The sequence below is a fragment of the Podarcis pityusensis genome (assembly GCF_964106645.2).
Source record: "Podarcis pityusensis genome assembly, chromosome: 3".
In the NCBI taxonomy this organism is placed as follows: domain Eukaryota; kingdom Metazoa; phylum Chordata; class Lepidosauria; order Squamata; family Lacertidae; genus Podarcis; species Podarcis pityusensis.
This window is the reverse complement of record NC_138026.1, coordinates 3,284,113-3,303,367: the sequence shown is the minus strand read 5'-3', so window position 1 is coordinate 3,303,367 and position 19,255 is coordinate 3,284,113. Positions and strand designations below refer to the sequence as shown.

Below are 19,255 nucleotides of genomic sequence, written 5' to 3'. Positions count from 1 at the left end.
GGCCAGCATGACTAAGCCACTTCTGGTGCAACAGAACACCGAAACCAGAGCAGCACACGGAAACAGGCCATTAATCAGCTGCCAGCACAATATCAGTGTGGCTGAAAGGACCTAGTTGAGAACCTGTGATTGTACCACCTGTGAATTTTAGCATGTACTGGAAGAGATTTCTGTTGCACAACAGATTTAAACAATGGAAGTTCACTTTCTTCTCCTCCTGCTGCAGCCCCAGACTTACTCACAGAATCTGTTCCAGGGTGATGGGAGCCCCTCCAGAGCAAATTGAGGGGCAATTCAGTGAACTGCAGGGGAAAAGAAAGGAAAGGATGGCTGCATAATAAAGGAAATTTGAAGGGCTCAGGTGGTGTTTTCCAGTGCAGCCACTATGTCCACTAACCAGAGACAGAAGCAAAATAGTTTAGTGGGGTGGAATCAGATGCAAAATGGTGACTCTGGATCAGAGACACTTGCCTGCGGCACTCCTATTCCAGGAGGTACAAGTCTCAACTAGTGCCACATGAGCAATTTGAAATTTAAACTACTACTCAGAAGAATGGCACCATGTTTCAATAAGTACGCTCTTTATCTAAACAGAAACTCTAAGATAATCTCTCCAATGTTATTTTGTTTTCATAGATGATCCTGCACATCGTGTTGCTGAGTCTTGCTGCTCTGCTGCAACAGCCTGCTTCAAGAGTAAGTTGTTTACGTTGTGTAGTGTAGCAATACTGGGAGATGCTAAACAGTCTCAGTCAGTGGGACATGAAAAGTTACTAAAGTTAGCTGGATTGTTTTCAAATGCAAGATTTAGTTGGGCCAACTAAACCCCCACTTTAATAAGCCAAAATGCTTTTGACTGCTTCATCCATAAACACATTGAAGTGAAAAAAGATCATACTTAACAGGAAGTCCAAACAAATGGAATTAACTTGGGTTAACCTTAAAACATGATGGAAGGATGGTCCAGTTACATATCCCACTAAAAGTAATGCTAAGTTTCTCATAGTTTTCAGTAGCTGTGGATTTATCCAGAGGAGTCCAGAGACATCTTGACGCCTCTGCATCACCCAACTGGAGGACCTGTTGATCTGCTCCATGGAGCCAGTGTAGTGTAGTGGTTAAGAGCGGTAGTCTCGTAATCTGGTGAACCGTGTTCGCGTCTCTGCTCCTCCACATGCAGCTGCTGGGTGACCTTGGGCCAGTCACACTTCTCTGAAGTCTCTCAGCCCCACTCACCTCACAGAGTGTTTGTTGTGGGGGAGGAAGGGAAAGGAGAATGTTAGCCGCTCTGAGACTCCTTAAAGGGAGTGAAAGGCGGGATATCAAATCCAAACCAAAAAAAAATAATGGTCAGAACACTTAAAATACATCCCTTCAATTTTAGTTTACAACTGATGTTTCATTTATGACAGAAGAGCCTGACAGAAGCAAGTGCGCACTTTTTAACCATGTCCATGATTCTTAGTGAAAGTATGCTAAAATTACATTGGTGTAATGAAAAATATAATCATATAAATAAATACAAGGAAAAAATACTCACTCTCTCACTTTAGGCACATGCACAAGGGGTTGGACCAGGTGAGCGACAGGAAATTCTTGACAAGCACAATGCCCTGCGGAGAGGAGTGCAGCCACCAGCAAGCAACATGCTGAAGATGGTAAGTGTTTTAAAGTTTTACTACGCTTTCTGGCTGGCAGAAAATTGCATGCGCTAGTTTATACATATCTTTTATTATTTATTAATTTATATTCCTTAGTGGCTACTACATGATTTGCAACTATAAACCCAATCTATAATTAAAATACACAATAACATTAACTTATTTAATTCATATATACGACTAAAAGCATTCATTGTCCACTATATAGACAATGAATATGCATTTTTCTGAGAAGCTAAGTAGTAGCTAAGAGCACCTAATTCAGCATTTTAACCTTGGTTTGAAGTGGTTTACGGATCCTGGTAACTACTGTTACGTATGGTTGGCATGGGTCAGGAAGAATAAACAAAAACGTGCACACAACCCAGGTAGTGTCTGAGAGCACATGACTCAGCATCTCTGAAAGCTGGCTGTTGCCATTAACCATGACTGACATGAGTCAGGCAGATGTAATACTAAGCCCAAGAGGGAAAAGACTGCACACTTTGATTTTGCTTCATGTATTCAAACCATGACATAGCCTGAGAAGAACGATCATTAAAAAGACACACAAGTTTTTTAAGAGAGCTGAAAGGTGAAAATGATCAGGCAAATATGAGCCTCTCCATTTTTACATTTTGCATCCAGTCTCATGTTTAATACATATTTTTTTCTTATAGGAATGGAGTGGAGCTGCAGAAGCAAATGCCAAAAGCTGGGCAAGTAGATGTCAATATCAACACAGCCCACCAGAACAAAGAGCTGCTGGCAAGTAGAGCTTTCACTAAGCATTGTAGAAATAATTTAGAGATCTGAAATAGAATCCACATTTAGTCACCATTCACTAACTCTTCAGCAACCCTGCAATTGTCATTCTGCAGATAATACTGAAAATACTGGAGGAATGCCACTAAAAGAGGAACAGTGGAATGTTCTGGTTCTTTCAAAAGTTTGAGGTCAGAATTCCACACTCAGTTCTGACCAGCTAAGCTTTGTCTGCAGGAGTGGAGGAAGGGGTGTGTGGTGGGGACGGACCACCCTGGGTGTGGTGTCTTCGCTGAGGGGGGTGACATTTGGCACGCCATCCACCCGCAACTCCCAAGCCTAGCCCGAGCCGTAGGGGGGAGGGGGAGCTGCGCCGCTTTGCCATTATCATTTCTCCCTTCCCCTTTGTTTCGACAGCTCGAGGGAGACTTGGGAGTCGTAGGCAGGCTGCGCACTGAATGTCCGCCATTGGCGACTCGCTCCACCCTCGGCTGCAGGGTGCGCCCGAGTGGCTATCCTGCGCCTGGGAGGGCACCCTCCGCACCCCACACCCTTCAGAAGTGCGCCCCGCCCTGGGCAGCACTGGCATATGCTCCGCCACTGTTTGTCTGTACACACACTTTACACCACGCGTGTCCAAAGTCCGTTTCGGGGCTTAATCTGGCCCGCTGGTCAGTTTAATCCAGCCCCTGTAGCAGTTTATTTCTGGGGGGAAATCCCCAAAAAACCTCAACAACTTTGGACGGCCCTTTGGACAGCCCTCACGGCCCTTCACTTCATCAAATCTGGCCCTCTTTGAAAAAAGTTTGGACACCACTGTTTTACACCAATGATGCATACTCCCTCATTCTCTGAGAATGGTAATGGGACTCACTTGAGTTCCAGCTGGAAAAAAGCCCTGCTTCCACATACTCTATTATGATCTGTTTTTTTAAAGCATTATTTATGGCCACATCAAAGAAACTGACCCACCACTCCAGGTTCTCAGAGGGGAAGTGGACTTTGTGGCTCTCTGTTGATTTATGTAACTTATTTAGTAACTGACGGCAAACGTGTTTTCATATTGTGGTGTTCTTGATTATGAGGCTTTTGATCGGCCATTTTCCCTTATCTTGGTAAACTGCTGTACAGTGTTGCTTCTTTTGCACAAGTTTCTTTAATATTTTTCTCTATATCTTTATTTTTCTTTATATACCTGTGATCATCATTTGAGACACTTCTTCATGTGTCACACCATGAAAGGTCTAGATGGTGTAAATTCGAGATTAGGCCTTTTCTGCAGTGGCTCCCCATTTTGCGGACTGCTCTACACAGAGAGGCTCAACTGGAACCACCATTATATATCTTTAGGAGCCAGGCAAAAACTTTCCTCTATAACCTTAGCGCTATCAGTCAGTTTGGTTTATTGTGTTTAGCAAGAAGCTATTACACACTTAAAAACAATAACAGGAATGCTAATAATAGCAGGAATACTGCACTGCTACTAATAATGGCTAACATTTCTACTCCCCAACGCCTACCTCTTTAACTATAATTGGCCTTTAACTATCTATGGCCTTTTAGAAATGGGTGGGATTTTTTAATGTATTTCTTTTTCTTCTTGGTTTTATGGTTTAGCTAGTGTCATGGTGGGGTGGGAGCTGTGTGGCTGTCTGGTTGGTTGGTTGGTTGGTTGGAAGTCACTTTAGGTTGCCGTGGGTAAGATAAAGCAACTAACATATTTAATAAATAATAGGAATAATAGGAATATGCTCAGTTGTTTACTCCCTTTCTTGAATTGTTGAAATACTCTGTTATGGGGGTGAAGAGAGAGAGAGAGCGCACTATACCTTTTGCTTTGGAACTATTGTTGTACATACAAATGTATACAGATTTACTTAAGCAGACAGATCTGCGGGGGGGGGGGGGGACGACGACAAATCCTGCTTGGAATAAGCAAGTTTTACCGGTTGTAGCATGTTTCTCCAAAGCATTGAAGAGCTCCCCTTGTTTATAGAATTCCCCAAATCACTAATCATGACTTTTCTTAATGTTAACCGTCTCCACTTCTAGAGGGATTCCGATGTGGTGAAAATTTGCTCATGTCAAGTGGCCCTATGCCATGGTCTAAAGTAATTCAAGAGTGGTACAACGAGGTGAAAGATTTTCAGTACGGTGTTGGAGCGGTCCCTGCAGGAGCCAAAGTTGGCCATTATACTCAGGTAACTCAAACACCGTTTTGTATCTTTGTCAAGTGCATGGTTCATCTAGTCAATCCATGTCTGACAGCCCTCTTGCATCTTGGCTTGCTGCTGCCTGTAGTGGGGTAGGAGAGCTGGAAAAAAGAAATCCATATTTAGACAAATCTAAAATGTCTGGGATACAAATTTTCATGGCCCTCTGGCAGCTATAGTGGTTCCTAGGGGCTTAATTTGGTCAGAATCAACTATAGACTTCAGAATTAACACTAAATGCATTAGTTCTGGTAAATGAGCCACCATAGTTGCTGGTGGGCTGTGAAAATTTGTGTCCTGGGCTTTTTAGACTCGTCTGCAATAGTGCTATTTTTCTGGAAAGAGAGGTGCTGGAACTCACCATGAACACCTCCCTTAGAATAGCACCTGAGAGGCGCCCTGTACAGTCTACCCATGTACTATCTGAAGCCAAAGGGTGTGTTGGTTGCCAGATGTGAAATATATTGGCATTATTTTCAGCTCTCCCACTACACTTCTGGGACTGTGCAAAAGAAAAGATAAAGAAACCAAGGAAGGTTCTTGTGCCACCAACAGGAAGGTTCTTGTGCCACCATCACATGGCAGGTAGACTGCTTTTGGTTTGGTGGGTCACTTTGGGCAGGGGCAGCCTCTCTCACATATTCCTATTCATAGTTTTCACACAGGAAGGATCATCGTTCTCTCTCCTACACCTTTGCTTCTGAGGGTTCTTCAGGCACCCATGAGGCCATTCCTATTCACAGCTGTATATAGAATCATAGACTCACAGAACTGTAGAGTAGGAAGGGACCACGGCGGTCATCTAGTCCAGGCACGTCCAACAGATAGATCATGACCCACCAGTAGATCACAGGATGTTTGTGTTAGATCACTGGTAGATCACTGTTCCCCCCAGAAGCTCAACAACTTTGGCTCTTCTAGAAAAAGCTCAAGAACTTTGACTTGAACCCCAAAAAGGGGGGTAGATCACTGCCAGTTTTTAACTCTGTGAGTTGATCACAGTCTCTTGGGAGTTGGCCACTAGTCTAATCCCCTGAAATTTTGCCCAATGTGAGGCTTGAACCCACAACCCTGAGATTAAGAGTCTCATGATCTACCAAATGAGCTATTTCTGAGCTGCTACTGCCAGAGGAAGAAAATGGTTGAAATTGTTATCTGGAAATTGTTTATTTCTTTAGTATCGTACTCCTTTTCAAGGTGCTCCTAATTATACACAACTCAAAGTGGTGATTGATTTATTTTTGCGGGGGGAGTTTAAATGGTATTGTCAGGTGAATGTTTTCCTGGCTCAAAACAGTTAGATTCTAACTGTTTTTCTTGTGTGGATGTTTTTATATCTACAGGTGGTTTGGTACAGGTCTTACAAAGTCGGTTGCTCTGTGAACCAGTGCCCTCAAAATTCCCTAAAATACTACTACGTTTGCCAGTACTGCCCTGCGTATGTATCATTCAGTCAGTCTGTCATTAAACCTATTAGTCATTTCTTACCCAAGGTCTCTAAGGGACTTACAACACATTTAAAGCACAAATAAAAAGGCATTATACTATAAAAACAACTTCATTAAGAACCACAGGATGCATGGGCAACACACTAGTAATGTATTAACTCTGCATTTCAATGGTTGCCAACCAACTAGAAAACAAAAACAGCCAGGTCGTTCCTCTTAGCTTTGAGCCATTTGCCAGGAAATCAGGAAACAACAGTGGATTTTTTTTAAAGGGCTGAGTCAAAACCCCTCAGAAAAGAATTTTCTGGCAATCTATGGAAAACTTTATTTATTTATTGGTTCCTCTGAACAGCTGGAGATTTTCACTCCTCCTCCGGTGAATATTCAGTGACAGGCCCTCCCTAATTTCACCACCCATTACGGTTTGGTGCACCGGTGAATCCAGTTTAACCTTACCTTCATATTGTTGCTGAAGGAAGCAAAGGGCTGTGCTCCCACTCCTTGCAGCCCTCCTCTCTTAGTGCCCATGGCTTCTGTCATCCACCAATACGCACCTGCAGCATAGTCGACATTAAGTGAGCCACAGTGCCTCAGAAAAGAATGTTCTCATTTTTAAGCTTTTTGTAAACTAGGTGTGGGAACCACCAACCCAGAGACCTAATTAGCCTTGCTCCCAGACATTCAAGCCCTGCCAGGTGCTGGATTTTGTCATTTGAAGAGTTAGTTGGCCGGTCTACATTTTCCTGGACTTGAATAGAACAACTCATAGTAATAGGCCTAATTGAACATATATTTGGGAGGCAAAGAAGATACTGCATCTCCTCCTCTCCCCCCACCCCACTCCTGCAGCTGCACCGCAGGCACAGAAGTGTTCACTCCTGCTCAGTTTGACCACCTGGCTATGTTCCCCTGCTGGGAAGAGGAGTGCGGCCAAAGTTCCTTCTTCCCACACAATGTCCCTTCTCCTGACAGCCCAAACACTCTGGGAGGGCGATCCTATCAGTGCTGTCTCCACCCAACTCATCCAAAGCCCAGGTCTACCTGAATTAACCTTAATTCGATTCAGGCTGAAGGCTTTGGCTGAAACCAGTTCACAGCCCTACTCCTCACATTGCACAATATTTGTGCTATAAGTTCATTGATTAAATAAATGGAATAGAACTTTTCTAATTAAGAAAATCATTTACTGAGATTATACGATCATTCTAGTCAAATATATCCTTGTTTACTCCTTCACTTTCATCATTCCAGAGGGAACGTAGTAGGATCACTTCAAACCCCATATAAATCTGGATCACCTTGTGGGGACTGCCCTGGCTCATGCGACAATGGATTATGCAGTGAGTAGAAATAACTTCAAATATTATCATAATGCCTTTTTGTACTTTAGAAAGGGCACTTAATAAGAATGGATCCCAGTAAATTTGATGGAAGCTTATTCCTGAGTAGATGTGCACAAAATTGTAGACCCCATAACCTTCCTTATTCTGTAGGTGGTTGCAGGATGTCTATGTAAATGTTCTCATGACCTGCACATCCACCCTTAAAAACATGTCCAATTTATTCTGGGTTACAGCCAGGATTGCTAAACTAATTACTAATTCAGTTCCTACATTCATTAAAACAACTGCTAAATAATGTTTTAAGTGGGGGGCTTTTTCTTGTAAATCACCTCCACTATAGCAACTAAAAATGAAAGCATCTCTTGAGTTTGAATCACAGGGGCATTTTGCTTTTGTTAACTCTGATGTGTTCTTGTCCTTTTTCATTTTCAGCCAATCCTTGCAAACATGATAATAAGTACAGCAACTGTGACGAGGTAGTGCAATCGCAAGGGTGCAAGGGCAGCCTTGCGAATGAGTGTGCTGCTTCTTGCTATTGTCCTACTGAAATAAAATAAGGGGTCCCCCTACATGATCTTCGTTGAACTCTGCATTCTCACTTAATTTCATCCTCTAGCATCTTCTGACAAATCCCATCCAAATGAAATTTGTTAATTTGTCTTTGAATCGGAAAACTCATAAAAAGTCTTGCATGCATGGATGTTTTCATTCTTTCTTTTTGCCTAATGGGGAGGAATGGAAGTTGGGAGTAGGGTCTTACAGTCGCAGGAAAAATAACAGACACAGAGATGCAAAAGATCCCAAGAAGGACACAATGTATGGCTGATTAAATGTGAATGGAAGGTGGACAAACGAAATGAAATCAACACAGCATAAGCAGCTGCTACACCTGGGCCCACCCTGACATAACACAGGTGAAAATTCTCAAGCCAGGAAGAGAATAAAAATTGATGAGTTAATTGAGTTTAGAATGTGAGACTGCACGTGATCAGAGCATTTTGTTGCAGTTTATCAAGGTCTGCGAACTGGCTTGTGTACCAAGAGTGGAACGTAGCAACCAAAGTACAGAGGGTGAGGAAATGTTTGCTTTCTTGGCTTTGTCATGAGTTTCTTCACATCACATTATTTATGTATTTATACACACACACACACGGACCCACATTTGTATTGAACTTTTCCCCAGCAACGGGCAAGAAAAGGCTCTGGCGTGATGCTGTAGCCCAGTGAAGCAGTACAAAAACAAGAATTGGCATTAGTTTTATTTGGTTCCTTTGTGGGAGCATAACACTGGTAACCCATTTTCATCAGTGAGATATTGGAGGGCCAGCTACTCTAAACAGGAAAGATCCCTAAGCAGGTATATTTAGAGTTGTTGGAGAGAGAAGGGCCCAGAAACAAGAGGAGGGCCCTGACTCTTGTGGGACCAGGCGTCGGGCTCCCCAGCCCATATAAATAAGAGACAAATATGACTGGTTTTGGGGTCAAAACAGGCCACAGTTTTATTGAATACAGATGAAAGAGGTTTGGCTTGGGCATGGGGCAATCTAAATACTTCCGGCCCACCCGCTGGAAGTGACACGTGGTAAATCCAGGCAGGGGTTCCTAAGACTTGCATCAAATAGGGTGACCACTGTCTGGGGAAGTGCCTTCAGCCCTGGCTTCACTGACTTGAAAGATAATCCAAGCATCTATAAATTTAGAAAGCCAAAACATGAAGGTGATATTTTATCAGATGGCAGCAGGTGCTGAGCACCCTTAGCAACAACGGCATGTCTGTATCCAAGTCCCACTAGGGACTCAAGAAGGTAAGGGGCTCCCAGGTCAGCAGAATAAATCAAACAAACTTATTGTACCTGCTGCTAGCCTGACACTGCCCAGAGGAGGACAATCTAACTGTATACTGGAGTGTGTTTGTTTAAGCACTTTCCTCTGTGTCCATACTATTTCATTCACTGTCCAAGTGTGCTGCCTTTCTTCCTATATACATAAAAATGTAAGGTTGTCATCACACAGCCCCCATTGGAAGACTTGTAGTGCATGTAACCATGTACAGTATGTATGCATCCCTGTAAAGTGTAGGTGTATAACAACTGACTGGTAGGGGAATTCCTGTAGCTCCAATAAAACAACTGAGAGATGTATGGAGGGAGCTAGTGGTATAAGCCTTCTTCCCTGAGAGTATGAAGCATGCAAAGTACTAGGGCACACAATAACCCTCAGGAACAAATGGGCAAGGGAGGAACTTAAGAGGCTATGGGAAAGTCACACAGCATCTACCTTCCATCATAATTTATGGAACTTCTTAGCCTGTCAAAGGCTATAAAATGTTGACAGGAGCCCCAAACATTAACAGTAACCTGCCCCAAAGAGAAAATGGGTGTGTATGATAAAATTACCCCCCTTCACCACAGAAAAACCTGCATTCCTGGAATGGAGCAGGGAGGACTGAAAACTGCCCCCTGATGGGCTGCACAATAGGGGGAGGAGAAGGGGAATGTAGGGAACCCAGGAGAAACCCCTACACAGCCTGCAACCACTGAACCCTGCTGCCTCAAAGGGGGCTGTAAACAGCACATTGTTGTGGGGGAAGCTGGCCAGGATGCCCACCCAGCTCCCAGAGGCCATACACCATGGTGATCTTGATGAGGCCACCACACCTGCCACTCACCCCAGCTTCTGCAGCTGCCAACCCATCTCCATGGATTATGATAACCCTTGGAGCAGGAGCCATGAGGAAACCACAGTTGCTGGGCACACTTTAATGCCCCAAACACATCTGACTTCCACCTAGGCCCAACCTACTAAGTAAATTCTTATGATCCTGAATCATTAAGGTTTCAGTGGTGTTTTTCCACCAGATTTGTCCCTGTTTTTGAAATAATCTGAAGGCTATATTTTTTTTGTGTTTGCAAATATGGGGGGGGGGGTTACTTGGGGATTGCTGTTTCATTTCTGATTTCCCAATATGTTTTTGATGCCTTTTCATTTATTAGCTAATTCAAGCAGCCCATATTGTTTCCATAATGACAAAGTAACCAACAATGTTTCACAATCTCTTTAATATAATTAATTGCAATCAGTGGAGGCAGTCCTAGACAAAGTTTCCTCTTATATTATGAGGCGGGGAGAAGAGACCAATGTTTTTAATGTTCCAAACATAGGTTGCTTTTAACAAAATCTTTTAGTCATAGCAACCTGAGCATATATTGTAGGCTGAACCATTCACAAGATTGGAATGCACCTTCACTGGTCCTCAGTTGTAAGAACACTTGGAAGTGTTCTTTTTTAGAAATATATTTATGGAGACGACTAATATTTTTCATAGCCAGAATTAACACAATGGGACCACTCAGACTCAGTTTGCAATAGGCCAGTTCATGGACAATGGGTTTGTGGACTTAACCATCTAAGAATTTAATATGCATATAAGGCCATGATTGTACTTTAATTGAGCAATAAATCCTCATTCTACACCCTGACCGCTGATTTTTAAGTGGGAAGGATTGCTCTTCTTTTCAAAGAGAAGTGGATGAAAGAAAGCCTACCAATGCAGAAATGAGACCACCCTCCAGACCCCTGACTCCATAGGACAGGCATAGTATTGGAGCCCAGCCCAATCTTCTCACTATTTCCCAAACCAACCCATATTGTGTTGTTGTTGTTGTTTAGTCGTTTAGTCGTGTCCGACTCTTCGTGACCCCATGGACCAGAGCACGCCAGGCACTTCTGTCTTCCACTGTCTCCCGCAGTTTGATCAGACTCATGTTTGTAGCTTCGAGAACACTGTCCAACCATCTCGTCCTCTGTCGTCCCCTTCTCCTTGTGCCCTCAATCTTTCCCAACATCAGGGTCTTTTCCAGGGAGTCTTCTCTTCTCATGAGGTGGCCAAAATATTGAAGCATATTGTGTTAGAAAACCAAAACAAGAGGCAAAACTTCAGTCTAGTAAGTGAGGTATAAATGACATATTATTGGCCCTGTGCCAACAACTTATCAAGAAGCGTTCAAGATATAGCTTGTTCTAGCCGTATGTTTGATTTTGAGCATTACAGCTTGTAGAAATCAAGAAATTACTTACAATATTACTTACTGTTTTTTGCTTCCCCATTGTCATGTTCTACCTAAATAGGTTACAGAAGTGCAGGAAGGGCTGGATTAAGACCTACAGAAGCCCTAAGCAACCCTGTATGTGATTTTTAAAAAAGCAATACGAAACCATAAAATAAAATAATATTTTTCAAATGACATGAAACTTACATGTGTGCTGAAATTAAAATCACTTTTCTGTCTAGATTTTCTGATTGCAAAATTCTGGATGAATTCATCGAAGCTGACTTGATGAAGCATGTCTGCAATGGCGGAGGAAGGGGGTGCGGTGGGGGCAGACCACCACTTGGGGACAGGGTGACAAAATGCCGGGCGGCACTCAACGCAGGGCCTGCAGTGCACCCGAGCCACACGTGTCTCCTGGGAGAGACACGGTGGCTTAGGCGCACGCAGGCTCCACGCTGCCTAAATGGTCCTCCTGCTGCCTCCCTCCCCCCAGCTGTAGGACGACTGAGTGGGAGGAGCGGTGGACTCGTAATCTGGTGAACCGGGTTCGCGTCTCTGCTCCTCCACATGCAGCTGCTGGGTGACCTTGGTCTAGTCACACTTCTCTGAAGTCTCTCAGCCTCACTCACCTCACAGAGTGTTTTTTTGTGGGGGAGGAAGGGAAAGGAGATTGTGAGCCACTTTGAGACTCCCTAAGGTAGTGATAAAATGGGATACCAAATCCAAACTCTTCTCCTTGGAGGCCCCGCGGAGCGTGCTGCCCCGGCTCGCCCCACAGGCAGCTGGCCCCGCCCACTGCCCCAAGAACCCGATCCGCTTGCTCCGCCGCTGCATGCCTGCTTCCCTACACAGTACAGAAAGGGAATCAAGTCCGTCCTGAGAGTTTTTTATTCTGTTTAGCTGAGAAAAGGGGCAGAGCACTTGTTAGAAAAATACATTGTACACAATACGATGCACACTTGGAAATACACACTGTGTTCCATCATTCCATATTGCATCATTGTGAGAATATATTGTTCATATTGTTCATATATTGTGCATATAGTTTAGAAAAGAAAATCTACCTGGTGCTTCTTCACCTCTCCTCTTCATATTAGCTTCAACTTCAATTACAGCATAGATATCAGAAATTTGTCTTTGAAGTGCAGTGCTGTTCCTATCGCACTGCCATTGGCTTGTTTTTTCATAATTTTCTTGCAGTACTGGGCTTCTTTGCAGTCAGTATAAGGCAATATATCTTTTGATATGTCTTCTGCAGGCAAGTCGGCAGTAGCCATAAAATTTCTCACTTTTCTCAGTGGAACCATTTTTTTTTAAGCCTCCTACCTTGTGGAATTCCCTTCTAAGAGACATAGAGTTGGCACTATCAATCCAGGAACTCCAGGACTCATTTATGGGAAGAGGCTCAATAGCCGGCTCCTGTCAGGAGAGGCAACGATCGGTATCTGTGTGATCCCTGTGATCTGCTGGCAGAGTCTGAAATGTTAATGAGCACCTCAATGCTTCTTTCTCTCTGCAGTTCTGCATCAGGAAGAGATTGCCCTGATTAATGCTTCCGATTTTAAAAAGAACAGAAAGATGTTAGAAGGCCGTGGAGGGGTTTACAAGGGTGTGTTTAACTGTACAGTTGGACTTGGGTTACATTTGGTGATAGAACAATATGGGGAACAAGGTGTTTCACTGTGTGTTCCCTCCATCTTAGGAGAAAGGAGTAACTTCAGACACCTCCTCCACACCTGTCACAGCCTGGTCAGGTTTGTGGGCAGCTGTACCCATATCTATAAGACCAGAGTCAGATTTATATGTATTAGCCAACTGGTATCAAGTGATTTGCTTTTAAAGTCTATTTCAGAATTTTGTAAGTTTAATTTACAATGAATGGATGTCTGTATCATCAAAACAAATCAACTGGATTGTCATATTGTGTCTTGAAATGAATTACAGTGGTGCCTCAGGTTACAGACGCTTCAGGTTACAGACTCCGCTAACCCCGAAATAGTACCTCGTGTTAAGAACTTTGCTTCAGGATGAGAACAGAAATCGCCCCATTAGCTAAAGTGGTGCTTCAGGTTAAGAACAGTTTCAGGTTAAGAACGGACCTCCAGAACGAATTAAGTTCTTAACCCGAGGTACCACTGTAGCGTTAAACTTTGTAATGATAATACATTTTTGCTCTTCTGTTCCCAGCCACTTTAGGCCTAAAACTGTTCTTAACCTGAAGCACCACTTTAGCTAATGGGGCCTCCTGCTGCTGCCGCACCACCACCACGTGATATCTGTTCTCATCCTGAAGCAAAGTTCTTAACCCGAGGTACTATTTCTGGGTTAGCGGAGTCTGTAACCTGAAGCATCTGTAACCTGAAGTGTCTGTAACCCAAGGTACCACTGTATTAAAGTTTTCAACAACAAAAACATCCTCTCATTTATTATTTATTTTATGGTGCCTCTGCTTTGCTGATTCCGTAAGGACATTCTTAGTCTGCTTATTGGGTAATCCAGAACTGAGCACATGCAACAGGAAGTATTTGCAGAAATTATATCTCCACTGTGATGCTAATTGAACATAAGCAAATACTGAAGATTTAAATGGCCGTTGGCGTGTGATAACATCATCTCCAGGAATACCAGCTGAGTGGCATCAATGCATCAATAGATGCGGGAATCAGCAAAGGAGTGGAGCAGGGGAGGGAGGGAATGGGTCCAACTTTCAAAACAAGAAGATTTCCTATCACTTCAACATCTGCAGTAACAGGTTAAAAACACTTACCGTACATCCTTGTTTACTAGATTATGACAGCACCAGTGCATTACTTCATACACAGAAAGAAGGAAGGAAGAAACATCTTTGGTAGCAGCAATAGCTTGTGAATTCCTCTCATTACAATGTATATTGAGTCAATGATGTGTTTAGATCTACCAGCGATAAAATGATGCCACAGGATAAAGAAAAGGCACAGATATCAATCCATCATAAGATGCTGGTTGGAATTTTTCAGGAAATAAAACATTGTTAAAAAGACATGTGACAGATTCAAACTTCTGACTGGTCAATGAGGTGTGTAATTTACGGTTGGACACTGAGTCATTCTGCAAAGCAGGAAACAGGAGAGGTATATAAGCATAACATCGCCCGTTAATTTCCATAACCTCTTTGAAGCTACAAAGAAGGTACTTCAAGTCTTCCTTGAAATAATAAGGTAAGGTTTAAGCGGGGGGGGGGGGTGTTTGTTAACCTATACATTAGCCCGCTGTATCCCATAACCACCTACATGAAGGTTGCTAGGAGAGTTAAGTAAGATAAATTGTATAAAAATAATTGCTCAGGAGGATGCATCTTATTGATCTAATTCCTACTGAAGAATCTGCACTTAAGCCATCTGTCTTCATTGGCTGTAATGCTGGGGGTGTATCTAATGTATGTTTTACAAAAGTTTACTGTCATGCTTTCTCATGGGAGGTAAAGGTAAAGGACTCCTGGACAGTTAAGTCCAGTCAAAGGTGACTATGGGGTGTGGTGCTCATCTAGCTTCAGGCTAAGGGAGCTGGTGTTCCGGGTCATGTGGCCAGCATGACTCAACCGCTTCTGGCGCAACAGAACACTGTGATGGAAACCAGAGCGCATGGAAATGCCGTTTACCTTCCTGCCACAGCGGTACCTATTTATCTACTTGCACCGGTCTGCTTTCGAACTGCTAGGTTGGCAGGAGCTGGGACAGAGCAATAGGAGCTCACTCTGTCACACAGATTCGAACAGCCGACCTTCCCACTGGCAAGTTCAAGAGGCTCAGTGGTTTAGACCGCAGCGCCACCCGCGTTGTATGTGTAAATACAGTGTGTGTAAATACAAATCTGCATCCGAGTTACTACAGGTCAATAATTATTTCTAACTGCCTGATTTTGGGGTGGGGGTGGGTTTCAGTAAGTTGTAAGCTATTTTGAGCATTGTACATTCATTGGGAGGGTGTGGTATAAATCTGCTAAAATAAATTGCCACTCTTAAACAAGCCTTATTCATCCATTGCATCCAGAGATCTTCCAGCAGGTTCTGATCTGCCACCTGCCCTGTTCTAGGAGGCACAAATCTATTTTCTCATGTGGAGCCACATGAGCATTTTGAAATTTAAACTACTACTCAGAAGAGTGGCACCATGTTTCAATAAGTACGCTCTTTATTTAAACAGAAACTCTAAGATAATATCTCCAGTGTTATTTTGTTTTCAGAGATGATCCTGCTCATCGTGTTGCTGAGTCTTGCTGCTCTGCTGCAACAGCCTGCTTCAAGGGTAAAGTGTTGTTGTTTTTTACGTTGTGTAATGTAGCAATACTGAGAGATGCTTAACTCTCCTGTCTCAGTCAGTGGGACATGAAAAGTTACTAAAGTTAGCTGGGTTGTTTTCAAATACGAGATTGGAGCTTCGTCAACCTAAACATTCTCTTTAATTAGCCAAAATGTGCTTCACTGCTTCATCTGTGAAGACAATAAATTTTAAGAAGATCATACTTAATGGAGGAAGTTGATTTCAATAACTGTGGATTTATCCAGAGTACGTCAGAGAGAAGTTAATGCCACGGCATTGCCCAACAGTTTACAACAGCTTACAACTGAGATTTTGTTTATGTCAGATTTCATTTATGGCATGTATTCACCATGGCCATGATTCTTACAGAAACAGTGCTAAAATTATATTGGTGTAATATATTATGAATAAATGCAAGAGGAATTTAATCACTCTCTCATTTTAGGCACATGCACTAGGGGTTGGACCAGGTGACCAAAAGCAAATTCTTGACAAGCACAATGCCCTGCGGAGAGAAGTGAAGCCAACTGCAAGCAACATGCTGAAGATGGTAAGATAGAAAGAGGTGAAATTCATAGTTCCAGGTACATTGGCAAGTGCTTTGCATGTTTACTACACTTTCTTGCAGGCAGAAAACTTGTTCTTGATCACTTCAAGAATGAGGCTCACAAGCAGATTTGCATTTCACAAGGGAAAAAGGACAAGCAGGCACATGATATTTGCATATGCTAATTCATAGGTATAAGTGCAAATTTAGAACTAATCAGTATGATTTCAACAGAAATACAATGCAAATGGGGAACCAGACTGTAACCAGGCTACCCCTTGTGCCTCCTCAGTTGGCTGGCTGGGGGTTCTTAGCTTGTGATATTAGAGTCAGCTTAAGGAAGTCATGCCAATTCATGTTAAGCAAGCAAGGTTCAGCTTAATGAGTTGCAGTAATCATTAGAAATAATAGCGCAGGCTCGGAGTCTATTGATGCCGCTTCTCACCTCTGCGCTTTGTGTTCCCTTGGACAGATATAATCCACCCCCTTGCTTGCTTTAACTTCCTACATGTTCTCGTCCAATCAGGAGGAAAAAACCATGTATGCTTTCCCTGCCTCCACTTGTCCATGTAGTGGGCTATGAATATGCACTTACCTCAGTAGTAACTTAGTAGTAGCTGAGAGTGCCTACCGTATTTTTCGCTCTATAACACGCAGATTTTTTCTCCTGAAAAGGAAGGGGAAATGTCTGTGCGTGTTATGGAGCGAATGTGTGGTCCCTGGAGCCGAAAAATCAGACAAAAATCAAATCGGGCTTCACGATTGCTGAAACGGAACAAAGAGCAGGGAAAGCCCCTCCCCTCCAGGCAAGCAGAGGGGAAAAGAGGAAGCAGCTGCTTTCCTGCATTCTGCCTCAGGGTCTTACTGCCCACCCTCTCTGTTTCGTTGCTGTGTTTGCTGAAACGGAACAAAGAGCAGGGAAAGCCCCTCCCCTCCAGGCAAGCAGAGGGGAAAGCAGAGTGTCTGCTTTCCTCTCTGTGCTTCGGAGGGAACAATGTTTGTGAAGGGAAGAGAGATTACAGGTTCAGCTTAAAACTCTGATTTGACTTCCTGCTTTTTGTTTTTGGGGACACACAGCATTCAAATATGCTTTCTTCAATTTAAAAGGATGAAATCCTTAAACAGTGTTTTGCCTGTAAATTCATGCGATCTGGAAGATTACAGTGTCTGTACCTCTTAAGGGATGGCAAAGCTTAGGTTTCGCTGCTAAATAGTTCTTAATGCAGTTAAAATGCTTTCTTCTGTCAAGGCAATTAAAAAAAATAAATATCAGGCAGCCGGAAAACATGCAGATGGGAGAGAGAGAGAGAGAGAGAGAGCGAGCGCGCTGGCTGGCTTGTGTGGGTGGGTGGGGGGGAACTTTTGCCTTCCTTTCCTCACGTTATAGCCCTCTCCTGCATTCTTAGCCTTCTGTGTTTTTCCTTCCCTCCCCACTTAAAATGTGGTTACAAAGCATGGATCCACATGGATCCTCAGGATCTTTGCATTGGGTCACCCCAAATTCACCATCAGAGCACACAGCATGTCCATGGCTACAGCCTGCCCCCCCAAAATCACGCACCCACTGTTGCCTGGGGCTGCAATGGTGCAAAAACGTGGTTACAAAGCATGGATCCACATGGATCCTCAGGATCTTTGCATTGGGTCAGCCAAAATTCACCATCAGAGCACATAGCATGTCCATGGCTACAGCCTGCCCCCCCAAAATCAGGCACCCACTGTTGCCTGGGGCTGCAATGGTGCAAAAACGTGGTTACAAAGCATGGATCCACAGGGATTCTCAGGATTTTTGCATTGGGTCACCCCAAATTCACCATCAGATCACATGTCTGTGGCCACAGCATGAAGCACAAAAATGATACGTCCACTGTTTCATTCAGAATATTTTTTCCCTTGTTTTCCTCCTCTAAAAACGATGTGCGTGTTATGGTCAGGTGCGTGTTATAGAGCGAAAAATACGGTAACTCAGTCTCTTAGGTAAAAGGTAAAGGACCCCTGGATGGTTAAGTCCAGTCAAAGGCGACTATGGGGTGTGGTGCTCATCTCGCTTTAGGCTGAGGGAACCGGCGTTTGTCCACAGACAGCTTTCCGGGTCATGTGGCCAGCATGGCTAAACTGCTTCTGGTGCAACCAAACACCGTGACGGAAACCAGAGCGCACGGAAATGCTGTTTGCCTTCCCGCTGCAGTGGTACCTATTCATCTACTCGCACTGGCACGCTTTCAAACTGCTAGGTTGGCAGGAGCTGGGACAGAGCAACGGGAGCTCACCCCGTTGTGGGGATTCGAACTGCCAACCTTCTGATCGGCAAGTCCAAGAGGCTCCGTGGTTTAGACCACAGTGCCACTCGCATCAGTCTCTTAATCAGGGTTTGAATGATGGTTACTGCCATTAAGCAGGGCTGACAGGAGTCAGGCAGATGTGATGCTAAACTATGGTTAAGATCAGCCAGGTGTTGGGGTTGGGGCAGAACCAGCCCTCCCATGAGGCAAGCTGAGGCAACCGCCTCAGGCAGCAGAATCCACAGGGGCAGCAGTTCTGACTCCAAGGAACATGCTGCCTGTCACTGTTGCCACCAGTGGTGCCTTCCTCGGAGGACAGGTCTGCTACCACCTTGGTACCCCCCCCCCCAATGCCACTTCCCCCTCAGCAAATAGGAGGGACTGCTCATCTCCTCCCACTTCTAAGGAGGAAATATCTGGGGCTGCCCTCTGGGGTCTCCTGGGCTCTGCACCCACCTGGCATGATTCAGAGATGGCCCCTTTCCCCCCATGAGAGCCTCTGATTACCAGCTCAACCATCAGGTAAGGCTGATTTGATTCCCTCCCTTGTTCCCAATGTAGTTCTTCAGTCCCCATTTGTTCCCAATGTTGGTCTTTATCCCCCCCCCCCCATTTTTTTCTGATGTAGAACCTCATTCCCCCCCCCTTCTTTCCCAGTGGGGGGCAC

General features: G+C 44.0%; 2 protein-coding genes across 2 annotated transcripts in view; both read left to right on the top strand.

Moving 5' to 3' along the window:
* Nucleotides 1–19,255, top strand: part of LOC308473027 (serotriflin-like) — a gene marked incomplete at its 5' end in the record, with an annotated part of 47,179 nt that overhangs the window by 21,497 nt on the left and 6,427 nt on the right. The window contains 4 exons of the mRNA XM_080998276.1: nucleotides 2,321–2,408; nucleotides 12,981–13,070; nucleotides 15,683–15,744; nucleotides 16,205–16,309. Of these exons, the coding sequence (XP_080854402.1) occupies nucleotides 2,321–2,408; nucleotides 12,981–13,070; nucleotides 15,683–15,744; nucleotides 16,205–16,309 (345 nt within the window). The remainder of the gene's footprint in view (nucleotides 1–2,320; nucleotides 2,409–12,980; nucleotides 13,071–15,682; nucleotides 15,745–16,204; nucleotides 16,310–19,255) is intronic.
* On the top strand, nucleotides 2,864–8,195 carry LOC308472514 (serotriflin-like). The gene is made up of 5 exons (XM_080997514.1): nucleotides 2,864–3,265; nucleotides 4,458–4,606; nucleotides 5,962–6,056; nucleotides 7,318–7,406; nucleotides 7,842–8,195. Exons 1-5 carry the CDS (start codon nucleotides 3,235–3,237, stop codon nucleotides 7,964–7,966), a joined length of 489 nt encoding a protein of 162 aa, XP_080853640.1. The 5' UTR covers nucleotides 2,864–3,234; the 3' UTR covers nucleotides 7,967–8,195.

Excerpts from the sequence above, each read along its gene's own strand:
- LOC308472514 (XM_080997514.1), top strand. The coding sequence starts at position 3,235 with ATGATGCATACTCCCTCATTCTCTGAGAATG. Across the intron at positions 6,057-7,317 it reads GTTTGCCAGTACTGCCCTGC|AGGGAACGTAGTAGGATCAC; the intron begins GTATGTATCATT and ends TCATCATTCCAG. Across the intron at positions 7,407-7,841 it reads ATGCGACAATGGATTATGCA|CCAATCCTTGCAAACATGAT; the intron begins GTGAGTAGAAAT and ends TTTCATTTTCAG.